The sequence below is a fragment of the Eurosta solidaginis genome, chromosome 3 (genome assembly GCF_040869045.1).
Source record: "Eurosta solidaginis isolate ZX-2024a chromosome 3, ASM4086904v1, whole genome shotgun sequence".
NCBI classification, from domain to species: Eukaryota; Metazoa; Arthropoda; class Insecta; order Diptera; family Tephritidae; genus Eurosta; species Eurosta solidaginis.
The window spans coordinates 176750762-176764968 of NC_090321.1; the positions used below are offsets into that span (position 1 = coordinate 176750762).

The 14207-nt window shown below is 42.8% G+C and overlaps 1 protein-coding gene across 1 annotated transcript; it reads right to left on the reverse strand.

The window, feature by feature from the left end:
* Positions 1 to 3237: 3237 nt before the first annotated feature.
* LOC137246802 (ribonuclease H1-like) lies at positions 3238 to 6122 on the reverse strand. Its single transcript, XM_067777810.1, has 5 exons — positions 5797 to 6122; positions 5408 to 5588; positions 3797 to 4077; positions 3456 to 3726; positions 3238 to 3373 (listed from the first exon to the last, which is right to left on the reverse strand). Exons 1-5 carry the CDS (start codon positions 5904 to 5906, stop codon positions 3257 to 3259), a joined length of 960 nt encoding a protein of 319 aa, XP_067633911.1. The 5' UTR covers positions 5907 to 6122; the 3' UTR covers positions 3238 to 3256.
* Between the last annotated feature and the right edge of the window lie 8085 nt (positions 6123 to 14207).

Consider the following 14207-nt stretch of genomic DNA (forward strand, 5'->3'; position numbering starts at 1 on the left):
GGTGTGATGTTTGATCAGGATCTACATTTTGGTGAGCACGCAGCCGCAATTGTTTCGAGAATTCAGAGCCGTAACAAAATCCTCAAATCCCTCGCTGGCAGTACCTGGGGAAAAGATAAAGAAACGCTCATGACTACATACAAAGCAATTAGCCAGCCGATTACGTGCTACGCGTCACCCATATGGTCGCCAAGCCTAAAAATTACCCACTGGAAGAAGCTACAGGCCTGCCAAAATACTGCTCTCAGAATTGCCATGGGCTGTCTTCTTATGTCCCCAGAACACCATCTGCATAATGAGGCGAGAATACTCCCCATCAGGGAGAGAAATGAGATGCTGACCAAACAGTTCCTGTTGAGTACCCAGAAACCTGAGCATCCCAACAGACATCTGATTGATGAACCAGCACCGCCTAGGGGCTTAAGGAGTCATCTCCGTAAGCATTTTGAGGAAATACGGCACCTGAGAACCCAGCCGTAACCTATCCAGAATCAACCCCGACATACAAAATGTATGCCCCGCTTGCAAACTGTCCTCACATGACACCAACCATCTCTTTAATTGTAATATGGAACCAACGCCTCTAACACCCCTTTCCTTATGGTCCACCCCTGTTGAAACAACATGTTTCCTTGGACTCCCGTTAGAGGATATTGAATACAATTTGTGATCGGTCGCGGCTGTTAGGTGGGGCGAAGCATTGCTACAACAACAACAACATGTATTTGAGTCTACTTATAGATGATATCTTCAGCCTACTATCTTATTGGTTTATAATTTTTGAATATATACAATTATATTAGCTATCATCCGGTGGCAAAATCCTGAGCCAGATAAATAAATTTGCATGTAAATGCAACAACAACGATTTGAGCCAGATAAATCCAGATAGAAGTCTGGTTCAATTTGTGAGCCAGATAATTTGTTAATTACTTCTTTTTAGGTTGGCAACGCGGCCTTTAATATACCTAGTTTTTCAAAAATAGATGTCGCTGCTTAGTCTTTCGCCGTATGAGTTAAATGAAAAACAGCGGCGACATCTGCCTATCACATTTCACGTGTGCGAAAATTTCACATCTGCTTCTCAAGTCTCTCAATGATCCAGAGCATTCCCGTGAGAATTGAGCGTGAGCCGGAGCTGTAAAACTCACTGAAAGACGGCAATTGTTTTGATCATAATGGGAAGGAAGGAGTCCAAAAATAAATTTTTTGCCCGGGCACAAGAAAACCTCACTACGCCACTGGCATACGTTAACATGAGTAAAAATGTAATATTTAATTATGTATCAATAAAGCTGGAGTCATTGGTGCCGTATGTCGTATCGCTGTATCCGTATCCCTAACGTAATCAGCTGTTTATCGTTACGACGGTAAAGCTGGAGTCATTGGTGCCGTATGTCGTATCGCTGTATCCGTATCCCTAACGTAATCAGCTGTTTATCGTTACGACGGTAAAGCTGGAGTCATTGGTGCCGTATGTCGTATCGCTGTATCCGTATCCCTAACGTAATCAGCTGTTTATCGTTACGACGGTAAACCAAAACCCAATTGGTTGGCTACGATACGGTTACGACTTTAGCGGCACCAATAATCGATTGCATTGATTCTCATAAGGTTGGTCGAATCAGCTGTTAAAAGGTTACCGATACGGTTACCGATAAAGCACCAATGTCTTCAGCTTAAACCAAAACCCAATTGGTTGGCTACGATACGGTTACGACTTTAGCGGCACCAATAATCGATTGCATTGATTCTCATTAGGTTGGTCGAATCAGCTGTTAAAAGGTTACCGATACGGTTACCGATAAAGCACCAATGTTTCCAGCTTAAATTAATTCTACTATCGTAGTACGTTAATAATAAGTTTTAACCTTTAGAGAAAATTGGAGGTGTTGAATGAAGAAATGCAAGCCTTCGAAATAATTAATTAGGTTCTTTAGTTATCATCCGGTGGCAAAATCCTGAGCCAGATAAATAATTTTGCATGAAAATGCAACAACAACGATTTGAGCCAGATAAATCCAGATAGAAGTCTGGTTCAATTTGTGAGCCAGATAATTTGTTAATTACTTCTTTTTAGGTTGGCAACGCGGCCTTTAATATACCTAATTTTTCAAAAATAGATGTCGCTGCTTAGCCTTTCGCCGTATGAGTTAAATGAAAAACAGCGGCGACATCTGCCTATAACATTTCACGTATGCGAAAATTTCACGACATCTGCTTCTCAAGTCTCTCAACGATCCAGAGCATTCCCGTGAGAATTGAGCGTGAGCCGGAGCTGTAAAACTCACTGAAAGACGGCATTTGTTGTTGTTGTTGTAGCGATAAGGATACTCCCCGACGGGCTTGGGGAGTGTTATCGATGTTGATGGTCCTTTGCCGGATGCAGATCCGGTACCAAGCCCGACCATCTCGGGAACGATTTATTATGACCACATGCGACCTTCTAGGCCATCCCGCCCTCCTAGATCCATGAGTTCAGGGTCGCCAGAGCCTCGGTTGTTAATGAAACAGGATTCGCCGGTGAGGTTGACAATTGGGTTTGGAAAAGCTATATATTGCGCTGGCAATCTGAAAGGATTGCGCTACACAACCCCTTGAATCTATTTGGTATTTTAGTCGCCTCTTACGACAGGCATACTTACCGCGGGTATATTTTAACCCCTTAACCCGCTGGGGGTAATTAGGTTCTTTCGTGTGTTCCTTTCATAAAATATTTCCCACTGAATAAAAAAGGGGTACCATTACCGACAACTTCAGCTTTCTTGCAGTGCGCCAAGTGACCTAGTTCAAATAGTAGAATCTGAGAGTGCAACATGGGGCTAACATTTATTCCAGAAAAGACAACGCAATTAGTGTAATAAAACTGAAGCTAAAGGAACTGCGAAGGAAGCTCTCAGCTGAGTATTTATTGTTCGGCTACATCCGAGCGGGCGGAACGAATATAGTTTATGCCTAATCGGAACGAGTATTAGTGGAACTTTTCTAATAATCGAATTTAAGTCTCATGGAAGGACATGCCTCATCTGATTTCTTTTTTTTTTATCCACGGTATATTGATATAAGCTGTGTACCGCTACGCGACCAAAGTTGATATATATTGAATACCATGAACAACAAAGTACAATAGGATGCAAATATGCTTTTTCAATATGAGTAATGGGATAATCTTATCGGTTAGTTATTTTGGGATATCAAAACCTCTATACTCATCAACATGGAATGAAACTTAGGGAATTCGTTAAGTTCAGTTTATTTAAAATGTGCCATGCTTCTTATGTTCATTCATGTTTCTATAAATATCAGATCCTTCCCTGGCCAACTTATCAGCCTTTTGATTACCAATAATACTATTGTGCCCCTTTACATAGTTCTAGAAATATTATAGAAGCGAGATTATTTATACTACATAGTTCAAATATGATGTTTAACATCCAAAAAAATCTCCAACTTACCCATTTTACCTGAAAGGTTTCATCAGCCAGCAATTTGTCCAGCACTTTAAATTCAACAGCATTTTTTACAGGCCCTCCAGTTTTTAAACGCCACTCACTTTTTTTCCATGCGTTTATCCAAATTGTTATAGAATTTATAAGAAATTGGGAATCTGTGCTGATGCACAATTTTTTGATGTCAATATCTTTCGCTGCCTCAATGGCGTGAATGGCTGCTTGAATTTCGCCTACGTTGTTGGTTACTCGCCCAGTAACAGGTAGAGCTGCATTTCTGAAAGAATATTGCAGACTATAATGCATACACTCACTTAAAACAATATGTGTGAATGAAGCGTTTTTACAGTGGATGGTTTTCACCGAAATAGACTCCCAATCCAGCAGAAGCATCTGGGCGTCCATTGTTAATACATGAACCATCAGTATATACAATGACATAATCCTCAGAATCTATTTCAAATAGTACGTTGTTTATTTCTTTGTATCCCACAGGTTTCCAAATATTCGATACATGCACAGGATATTTTTTTGTTTTATGCTCAGCCTCTTCATCAGCGGTTGATTTTCTCTTATATCTCCCAGGTAAATTAGACGCAAGTACTTCTGCTGCAGCAGCAGCCGCAAGCTATACGATTTGTTAAGAAATAAAAGTTCAATTTCATTAGAAAGGCATCCTTTCCAAGGTAATAAGGTCGACTGCTAATACAAATTAAATGGGTGTGACGTTCGATTAGGATTTACATTTTGGTGAACATGCAGAGCCGCAATAAAATCCTCAAACGCTGGCAGTACTTGGGGTAAAGATAAAGAAACGCACATTACCACTTACAAAGCAATTGGCCAGCCAATTGCATGCTACGCATCTCCGATATGGTTGCCAAACCTAAAGACTACTCACCGGAAGAAGCTACAGGCCTGCCAAAATACCGCCCTCAGAACCACCACGGGCTGTCTTCTTATGTCCCCAGAACACCGTCTACATAATGAGGTGAGAATACTCCCTATTAGTGAGGGAAATGAAATGCTAACCAAACACTTGAATACCCAGAAAGAAGCCATGGCATCCCAACAGACATCTAATTGATGAGCCTACACCGCCCAGGGGCTTAAGGAGTAATATCTATAAGCATCTTGGGGAAATGCGGCACCTGAGAACACAGCCGTATGAAGCTAAAAAGCACAAGCAGGTCCTCAGTGAAATCCACAAAAAGGCGTCGGACCTTTATGCCGGGAATTGCCCGGTGAATTCTGTACTCAAATAATAATACCCATAACTAGCAGAGGAACGCACTCTCCCTAGGGAAATGCGCGTCACTGTAGCTCAACTTCGATCTGGGTACTGTAACAGGTTAAACTCTTACCTATCCAGAATCAACTCCGACATACAAAACATATATCCTGCTTGTAATGTTTCCCCACATGACAACAACCATCTCTTTAACTGTATTGGGAAACCAACGCCTCTAACACCGCTCTCTTTATGGTCCACCCCTGTTGAACTAACAAGTTTCCTTGGACTCCCGTTAGAGGACATTGATGACAATTTGTGATTGGTCGCACTTATTGGATGGGGCGAAGCACTGCTACAACAACAACAACAACTGCTAATACACGTCCTAAAGTGTGGGGTGAGGTGTCAAGGTGCCTTTTGAACAAAGTAACAATAATCTGAAAGTGAAAAAGAAAAATGTTAACTCCGCCAGGAGATATTTGCAAGAAAAGTTAAAAAATAGTATGTATATGTGATTTTGTTGTACGCACAAGAGAGTGTAGAAATGTGTGTTGTGCGGACATAATTTTGATCTCCAAGCCGGTGTAAATTTTTCTAAGCGCAGCGGAAAGCCGCCAATGCAATTATTATTGCTACAGAGGTGAAGACGAGTCTTTTGACAGTTATTTCAACATTTTTGGACGAGTATTAGCAGTCAGCCCCGGTAGTACATTAGTACCCTTACCAAATCCGAGTCTTCGAACGAATCAAACTCTATACTTTCATCCTCAGGCCAAAAATCTTTCGGTGCTTCCTTTGGAACGATGTCGTTCACACTTCGTACAAACGCCTCCGCTTCGGGACGAGTTTTGAATTTTTTGTATTTAGCTCCTTTGAAACCCTTGACTTGTTCTTCACACTTAGCCCTAAAAATTAAAAAAAAAGGTAACGTTTTACAAGACGGTGCACCACCTAATTTTTTAGAATCAGAAAGCGAGAACTAAAACTATTATTATTTATGTCAAACGATATATAGGCAAACATCGGTTCAAATTTTCTTCTGGTTGTTGTATTTTACCAGATTTGTTGTACACATACACATTCCTTAAAAGTAATAACTTGAACCAGTTTTACCAACTGTCGTAAATGCCAACATTGTGACCGCGAGCCACAGCGTAGTAGGACATTAAAAAACCCTTGATGTAGGAAATTCGCAAAGTACTTCCAAAAATAGCATTTAACATTTGTTTCAGAATTTGATGTATTTGAGGTTTATGTCACTTCCTCTTCACGTAATGGTTGCCTAAGATAATTATTTGGCCCATTCAAGGAATTAAAGCGCCATTACAAATTATGAGTCTCTTGATTTTTTAATAATATTTATTATTTAAGTATATATTTATTTTTAGTGAAGAAAATATCGATGTCTGTTCCAACGGTTTGTTCGTAGTTCACCATGGTGGAACCATAGAAGGTGGCTGCATGGAGACATACCTACAAACATAAATAAAAGCTCCATGCACTTTGTTTTTATAAATTCGATGGGCTAAAGTCAAAATCAATGTAAACTTTACCAAGTAGCGCAACTAACAGCTGATCGCTAAAAATTTGCACACACACACAAACATCACTAATGGCCGTATTACGGAAATCTTAGGGAAATTGAAGTTAAATTTTTAAACAGACATAAAATGTTATAATTTTGGAATATATAACATCTAGGACACCTTAATTACAGTAATTGAAAGAAAATGTTTGCTTATACTCAAGTGTTTAATTATTTTTTCTAAATTTATCTTTAATATTGATGCAATGATTGAAGTTATACTGTTCTTCATGCCACTCCATTCGAGTGTCTCTTTCACTGAATTCGAGTGCCTTCCGCTCTATTCGCAACATAACCTCAATTTAAGCTGCCAAACTATATAGTAAACAATGGTCAAAATCGTACTGCGCCGGAAGCTTATGTATCAAATCAAATAAAAAAGAACAAATCAGCTGTCCCGTGCTGCCACCTTGTGTGGTTCCGCCATGGTAATCATTGTTTACTATATAGTTTGGCAGCTTAAATCATTGCTTACTATAGCTTAAATTGAGGTTATGTTGCGAATAGAGTGGAAGGCAGTAGAGTAGGCAGTCGAATGACATATAATGAAGGAATGATGATCGGAGTTTTTTCAAAATATGCCCAAAATCCTGAATCACAAAAGGGAGTGTAGTTAAGTACGAAAATGAAAAAACCAATGTTCATTCTATTACTCATTTTATCTATGGGGCTTCACATAAATTTTAAAATAACATGATTTTTATTTTTACGATTTACGATTCCTCAAAGAAAATAAATGAAACACCTAAAAATGTAGTCATTAATCATGTTTTTACTTCTTAATTTATGTTAAGAAATGATTTTATGCATGCAAGCATTTTATACCTATGCATTATATCTTAACTTTCTCGCTATATAAGGTAACAACTCCAGGGGCCGTTTTCACCATCTTCGGTTAACGCTCACAAGCAATTTATTTGAAAGAAATCGTTCAGTGATATGTCAAATAAAGTGTCACTTTGAAATAAAGCACGTCAAACGTGTCCCTGCCACAGATGGATCGAAAATTTATTGAGGACTACACTGCTACCATTGGTCTGTTGTGCCCTCATCAGATTGCGTCGCATTCCAGTAGGATATGGTCCGCCATCTCTGCAGAAGAATGTAGGTTAGGTTAGGTTAGGTTCAAGTGGCTGCCGTCCACATTGGAGCGGCACACTTAGGCCTTTATAGGCCCATTGTGAAACCACACGGATTTGTTCCTACTCTCCTAATCAAACCACTCCTTTGAGCTTATGAAGCTAACTAAGCGTCGTGTATTGACCTCAGCTATATCAGTCAGATCTACGAGAAACATCTTGTCCATAAAATGTTGCCTTCTTCTACCGAGCGCTGGACATTCACAGAGTAGATGCTTAACAGTTTCAGGTTCTTCTTCGTTGCCGCAGCTTCTACAATAATCATTAAATGGAGCGCCAATCCTTTCCGCATGCGGTCCAATACAAACATGACCCGTAAGAAGACCTTCAACCAAGGAAATATCCCTCTTACGGAGGGTGAAAAGCTCTCGCGATCTCTTCTCATTCCATTCCGGCCATGTGAGTTTTGCAGTGTGGTATCTATCATGATTTTTCTACCGGGCTCCCAATTCCATCAGTAGAGCCTCCTTTATCTTGAGCTTGCAGGTGGAGAGCGGTATGCTCAACCTCTTCCAGGATGGCGAAAGTGGAAGGGATGTACCCTTTCTTGCAATCTCATTACCTGGTATGCCCTTATGTCCCGGAACCCATACCAGATGCAGAGTAAACTGTTCAGCCATCACGTTAAGTGATCTGCGACAGCCTACTACAGTTTCAGAATTAGCTGTGACAGAGTCAAGGGATTTCAGTGCTGCCTGACTGTCTGAGAAAATATAAATGTGTTTCTGAGAGACTGCCTTTTCCCTAACGCAGTCCACAGCGTCTTGTATGGCCGCAAGCTCGGCCTGAAATACGCTACAGTGATCCGGAAGGCGAAACGATCTTTGTATCCCCAATCGTTCCGAATATACACCCCCTCCGACCCTGTTATCCAGTTTAGATCCATCTGTGTAGATATGAATGCTGTTAGTGGGCCAATCAGAGTCATTCGCCCACTGTTCCCTCTCAGGGATTAATATCTCGTATCCCTTGTTAAAGTTGGTATGTGGTTTGCAGAAATCTGTCCATTCTGGTATGCATAATCTGTCGAGAATTTCAGTATGTTTGCGGTGCGACCATGTGGTCAGTTTCCTCAGTCTGATAGCTGCACATGCTGCATATTTAGTGCCTACTATATCTATGGGTAGTAGGTTCAGTATTACATTCATAGCCTCCGTTGGCGTTGTGCGGATGGCTCCGCTTATGCATAGTAGTGCTGATCTTTGCACCTTTTGAAGAGCAAGACCCGTCGAGGATTTATTCAGGGCGGGCCACAATACCGCCACCCCGTATAGAAATATTGGCCTAATTATGGCCGTGTATATCCAATGTACTATCATGGGGGACATACCCCATTTCCTTCCAATTGCCCCTTTACATGTGTAGAGGGCAACCGTAGCCTTAGGGACACGTTCCGTGGTGTTTTGTGTCCAGTTCAATTTCTTATCAAGTTTGAGCCCTAGATAGTTGGGGGACTCACTTAACTTAAGCACTGTGTTTGCCAGCACTGGAGTTGAAAGACGTGGTATCTTATACCTCCTCGTAAAGAGTACCAGCTCCGTTTTATTTGGGTTCACACCCAGACCATTATCAACGGCCTATGCTTCGACCCTTCTTAATTCCACCTGCATCATATCGCAGAGCGTTTGTGGAAACTTCCCACTTATCACCAAAGCAAGGTCGTCAGCATATGCTATAGCTTTACAGCCCCTCCCCTCCTCCATGTCCCTTAGCAGCTGATTTACCGCCAAGACCCACAGCAGAGGGCATAGGACTCCACTTTGGGGAGTTCCCCTACTGGCGAACCTGCTCACCGATACCCCTGCAAGTTCTGCCCGTACTACCCTGCATAGCAGCAATTGGTGCACAAGACCCACCAGCTGAGAATCGATGTCCAGATCAGTCAGTACCTTAATGATTGAGTCAGGTTTAATGTTATTGAATGCTCCTTCTATGTTTAGGAAGGCTGCCAGGCAGTATTCCTTGAAGGAGAACGATATCTCTATGCACGATGTAATTTCGTGCAATGCCGTTTCGGTTGATTCACCCTTCATATAGGCGTGTTGTGCTTCAGAGAGTTGGTCATTCACTGCCTCCCTGATATGTGTTTCCATCAGCCTCTCCATCACCTTTAGTTGAAACGAAGATAGACTGATGGGTCTGAAGTCCTTAGGCTTCGCGTGGCATGCCTTGCCTGCCTTGGGAATAAATACCACTTTAGATATTTTCCATATACTTGGGATGTGGTTCAGTGCCACGACACCCCCTATTATAGCATATAGCCAGCTAGTGCTGCATTCCAGTGACTGTTGCAGTTGTATAGGTGTAACTCCGTCCGGCCCTGGAGTTCTGAATGGTTCAAAAGATTGGATGGCCCAAGATATCTTCTCTCTTGTAATTAGGTTGTTGTATAGGTTGCACTGTTGCTTGTGTCAAGCTTTGTGTATCCCCTGGTTCGTTCCTAGCTGCACCTGGAAAGTGTGTATCCAGCAGTAGATCCAGCGTTTCATCCCCAGTTTCGGTCCACGAACCATCAGGCCTTTGCAAACATCCTGGGGCCGTATTAGCCGATCTGGAAAGTATTTTCCTGAGTCTACTCCCTTCAGACACTGTTTCCATGTTGCTACAGAAATCCCGCCAGGAGGATCTTTTGGCTTTTTTTAGCTCAAACTTATAATTTCTAAGATGTTCTTTATATACTTCCCAATGGTGCTCATCGCCAGAGGCTTTAGCTGCATTGAAAGAGGTTCTACTTAAGCTGCGAAGGTTTTCTATTTGTGAATTACACCATGGTGGCTTCTTTTTACCCCTTTGAATTCTCTTGGGACAGACTTTATCTAGTGCCTTGCGGCATGCCCCCGTGAAGGTATTTACCAGTCTTTCCAGTTCTGGTATGCTACCTGGTGTTTCGGGTACGCTCTCAAGTGGCAATATCTTAACTAGTTCCCTATTGTATTCTTGCCAATTTGTATTTTTAATATTTCTGATGGCAGCGCTCAGCTTTTTCACCAAGCCTAAGTCGAATTGGATGTAACGATGGTCAGAGAATGAGTGGTCCTTAAGGACCCTCCAGTCTCTGACCAACTCTTCCGCATCTTCTGAGACTAAGGTGACATCGAGAACTTCCCTTCTTGTTTTTGTAATAAAGGTTGGTTCAGTTCCCCTATTACTTATGGTTAGTCTAGAGTTTAGGATGCAATCAAAAAGTAACTCACCCCTTTCGTTTTCGTCATTACTCCCCCAGGTGGAGTGGTGCGCGTTTACATCTCCTCCAAGTATTAGAGCACCTGATGTAGCTTCCACCAACATCCTGACGGTCGATGTCGGCACCGTCTTCTCATGGGCTAGATAAATTGATGATAGCCTGATTTGACCCATACTCAGGCTCAGGCTGATAGTTGTTGTGTCTTCATCACTAAATTGAGGAAGAAACAAAACAATAAGCTTGGTACTAACAAGTATACACGATCTCGGCTTTCCCGAGGTGCCACAACTTACCAGTGTGTAGCCGGTGGACTTGAGTCCGCAAATGTTTTGTCCTACCACACATGGCTCCTGGATGAGGACAATATCAGCTGCTCCTTTAGATGTCAGTCGGAGCAGCAGTGCAGCGGAAGCTGCTTTACTATGGTGCAGGTTTATCTGGAGGACCCGCACAAACATCGCACACTTGCTCTCCCTACTTGAGCGTAGAGTTAGCCGCATCCTCCATCATCAGCTCCTCCTCCGTATAATGCAGGTGTAACCCGCCTATCCCCATGGATGAGGTAGACGAGGCGTAGCCGTCCCGCGTATCCGGCTCTCCCCCATCTGCCTTCGTAACCCCGTCCTCGTCGCTACATTCTTCTTCTTCTGGCTCCAACTCGGCTGCTATGTTCCTAGCGGCGTTGACGTCGTTACTGTAGACCCTTACAGTCACGGTGTCTAAACCATAATTTATCTCGCCTCCAGTTGCCCTCAATACTGTCAGCGATTCTTCATTCAGTAGGAGGACAGCCTGACGTGTGGCTCTGTCCCCCTTTTCCACGCTGACAACTCTCCAGTTGGCGGCTGGCAGCGTCGGGTTGAGGATCCTTATCATACTGAGTATCCTTTCTGGTTCAGCTAGTTTTGCCGGTAGCCACACCCTTGCTCGTGGCCGTGACGGTATGTCTTTGAAATCGACCGCCATGAGTTTCGCTCCAGGATAGACTTCACCTACAGACTCTACCGCCTTTTTGTATATGGCTGCGGACCTCTCGTCTCCGCACGCCACGACTTCGATACTACCCTGGAACCACCCCGCATCCTTGCATACCGGTGGCGGTCCAGGATTGCGCATAAGAACGTCCAGGGTGATATTCGACAGCTCGCTTTTCACCCATTTTCATTTGTCTTTTTTTATTGCGCCATCTTCCTGATTGTCGTCAAGGACCCCTAGCAGGATTTTGTCCTTAACCACTTCTGCAAAAGAGCGCCCGTGCACCTTCGGCCTTTTTGGTTTTGTAGGCACTACTTCCGCCGACCTTGCCCTTTTGGTTGCCAGACGAAAATCGGCTATAACCTCTTTCGCCCATTGAATATCTGCCAGTATTTCTCCTACGCTGTCGCTTTCCGCTCTACTCTCGAGGTCTGGCATACGTGTGGATCTGGTTAGGATCCTTACAGCCGCTCTCCTGTGCTTGTATCCAACTTCACTCGGATTTGGCCGCTCACTAGGTTTCGTGAAAGCCGTGGGTCCCCCAGCGGGTTAGGGGGGGTCAGAATATGCCTGTCGTAAGAGGCGACTAAAATACCAGATTCAAGGGGCTGTGTAGCGCAAACCTGCAGGTTGCCAGCGCAACATATAGCTTCTCCAAACCCAATTGTCAACCTCACCTATCCGCGGCGAATCCTGTTTCACTAACAAACGAGGCTCTGGCGACCCTAAGCTCCTTATGGAACTTTGGGTTGGGGAGGGAGGGGATGGCCTGAAGGTTTAATGTGGCCACATAAATCGTTCCCGAGAAGGTCGGGCCAGCACCTTAATGGTGCTGTGGTACCGGAGCGTACCGGATCTGTATCCGGCAAAGGACCATCACATCGATAACACTCCCCAAAGCCTTCGGGGAGCAACCTTATCGCTACAACAACAACAACAACAACAAGGCCGTGGGTGTCGGGCTGCATTCTGCATACCAGCTGCGTCTCTGCTAGTACCAGGAGTATCCCGGAGAACACCCCTTTGCCCTGGCTCACTGCCTAAAGTTTTGTTGGGGAGAGGGTTCTTACCCGGCATCGCCACTGGTCTTGAACCATCCCCTTTTTTAGCCATATTCTGGCGGTTAGATTGACCATGCATCGCACTGTTCACCGTTGTGGTGGGCAAAAGCGCTCCCGGCCTTTGAAGATCGCCGGTGTCTTTTTGTTTTTTTTTGTATTTTTGTTGCTTTTGTTCATGTTCCCACGAGTGGCGGAGAAAAGGAACGTCCACCCGGGCAGATATCCGCAATACCCGGGTAAGGTCTCCATACAACCTGGTGCGACCTGGTGCCAGGAGGGCTCCGTTCGCGACTGGGCTATTTAGGGGCCCAGCCTGGCCCGCATAACGCCTTGATCCAGCCCCCGAGAAGAAAAGGAAACAGGAAAGAAGGATACAGAGAGAAAGAGTAAAAGAAAGAGAGAGAAAGATACCCCAGAAACCATGGTCAAGAATCATTTCCGTGTAGCCAGGCTATTAATGAGTCAGGCACACAGCCCTGATTCCTGATCTTAGCTTGACATCGTACAGGCTCAATACTGTAGTGTCCATTTCCAGTCGGCACCCTCGTGGAGGGTTCAGTTGGGGATTTACGCCGACCCAGAAGAATGTAATTTTTTAATGATTTGTGTGTGCTTCGACGTTTGCGTTGCGTTGCTTATGGATTGAAGTAATTAAATTAGTTGCTTTACCTGTTATTTATTATTAATTAAAAAAGTTAGATCTCGTACAAAGTTAGACTTAGGCAAGATACACACAAGGCGTAGATTCGTAAACGCTTACAAAATATGGCATGCAACTAAGATCTCTCTACGCCTCAATATTTCCTATGCTGTGCCTAATACGCGTCTATGAAGCTACGCCTCATGTCCATCTTCTGTTTTAAACTTTGTCCATAATATTAATGTACATGTCTACTTCTATGGCAATCGCTTGCATACTACTATTTCATTATTTAAAAAAAAAAATGTTTGTTCTGAAAAATGAAACTTTGTCACCTGCATATCCTCTGGGCGTTTTTTCAACTAGCGTATATACATGCGCAAAGCATTGTACAAATTTCAAATAATAAATACGTGGCGTTTTGTCCATAAATACAATTTGGCGCCTTCGGTCTCTTCTTCGTAGGGCACATCTTCATCGGGAATCGATATTCTCAGGGGCCAGTGTACATGAGCTACTTTTTATAATTTTCGCTTTAATTTCAAACGTAAAGATCTTTTATTCACCGAATTCATGGAAGTAATCGTGTTATTGAAGGGGTGCAAAATTTGGATTTGAAAAAAACGAAATATTAATACATAAAACAAAAATATAAACACATTTTGACAATGCTAGAAAAATATCTTATTTTTTAACGGATGAGAACAAAATAATCTATCAAAAATATATAAGTGTACCCAACATGTACTTTTATCCTAAAAGTAAAACTTTAAATACGTTTTTAGATTTTTTGTTCAATATTCTGAAAGGAGTTCAAACAGAAGTAACACCTTAAGTGTTTAGAAGCAATGTGGGAGTTTGGAAGGTGAAAAGTACAGGGTGACATTGTGCTACATGGGTAACATTGTATAATTAAACCATGTTTGCCATCTCCTTTTGA

What these genes read in the sequence shown, in the direction of transcription:
- LOC137246802 (XM_067777810.1), bottom strand. Translation starts at nt 5,906, where the DNA reads ATGTTAAATGCTATTTTTGGAAGTACTTTGCGAATTTCCTACATCAAG. An exon ending in TTCGGTGAAAACCATCCACT is followed by an intron (nt 3,727 to 3,796) that starts GTAAAAACGCTT and finishes ATATTCTTTCAG; the next exon opens with AAATGCAGCTCTACCTGTTA. An exon ending in AAACCTTTCAGGTAAAATGG is followed by an intron (nt 3,374 to 3,455) that starts GTAAGTTGGAGA and finishes TAATATTTCTAG; the next exon opens with AACTATGTAAAGGGGCACAA.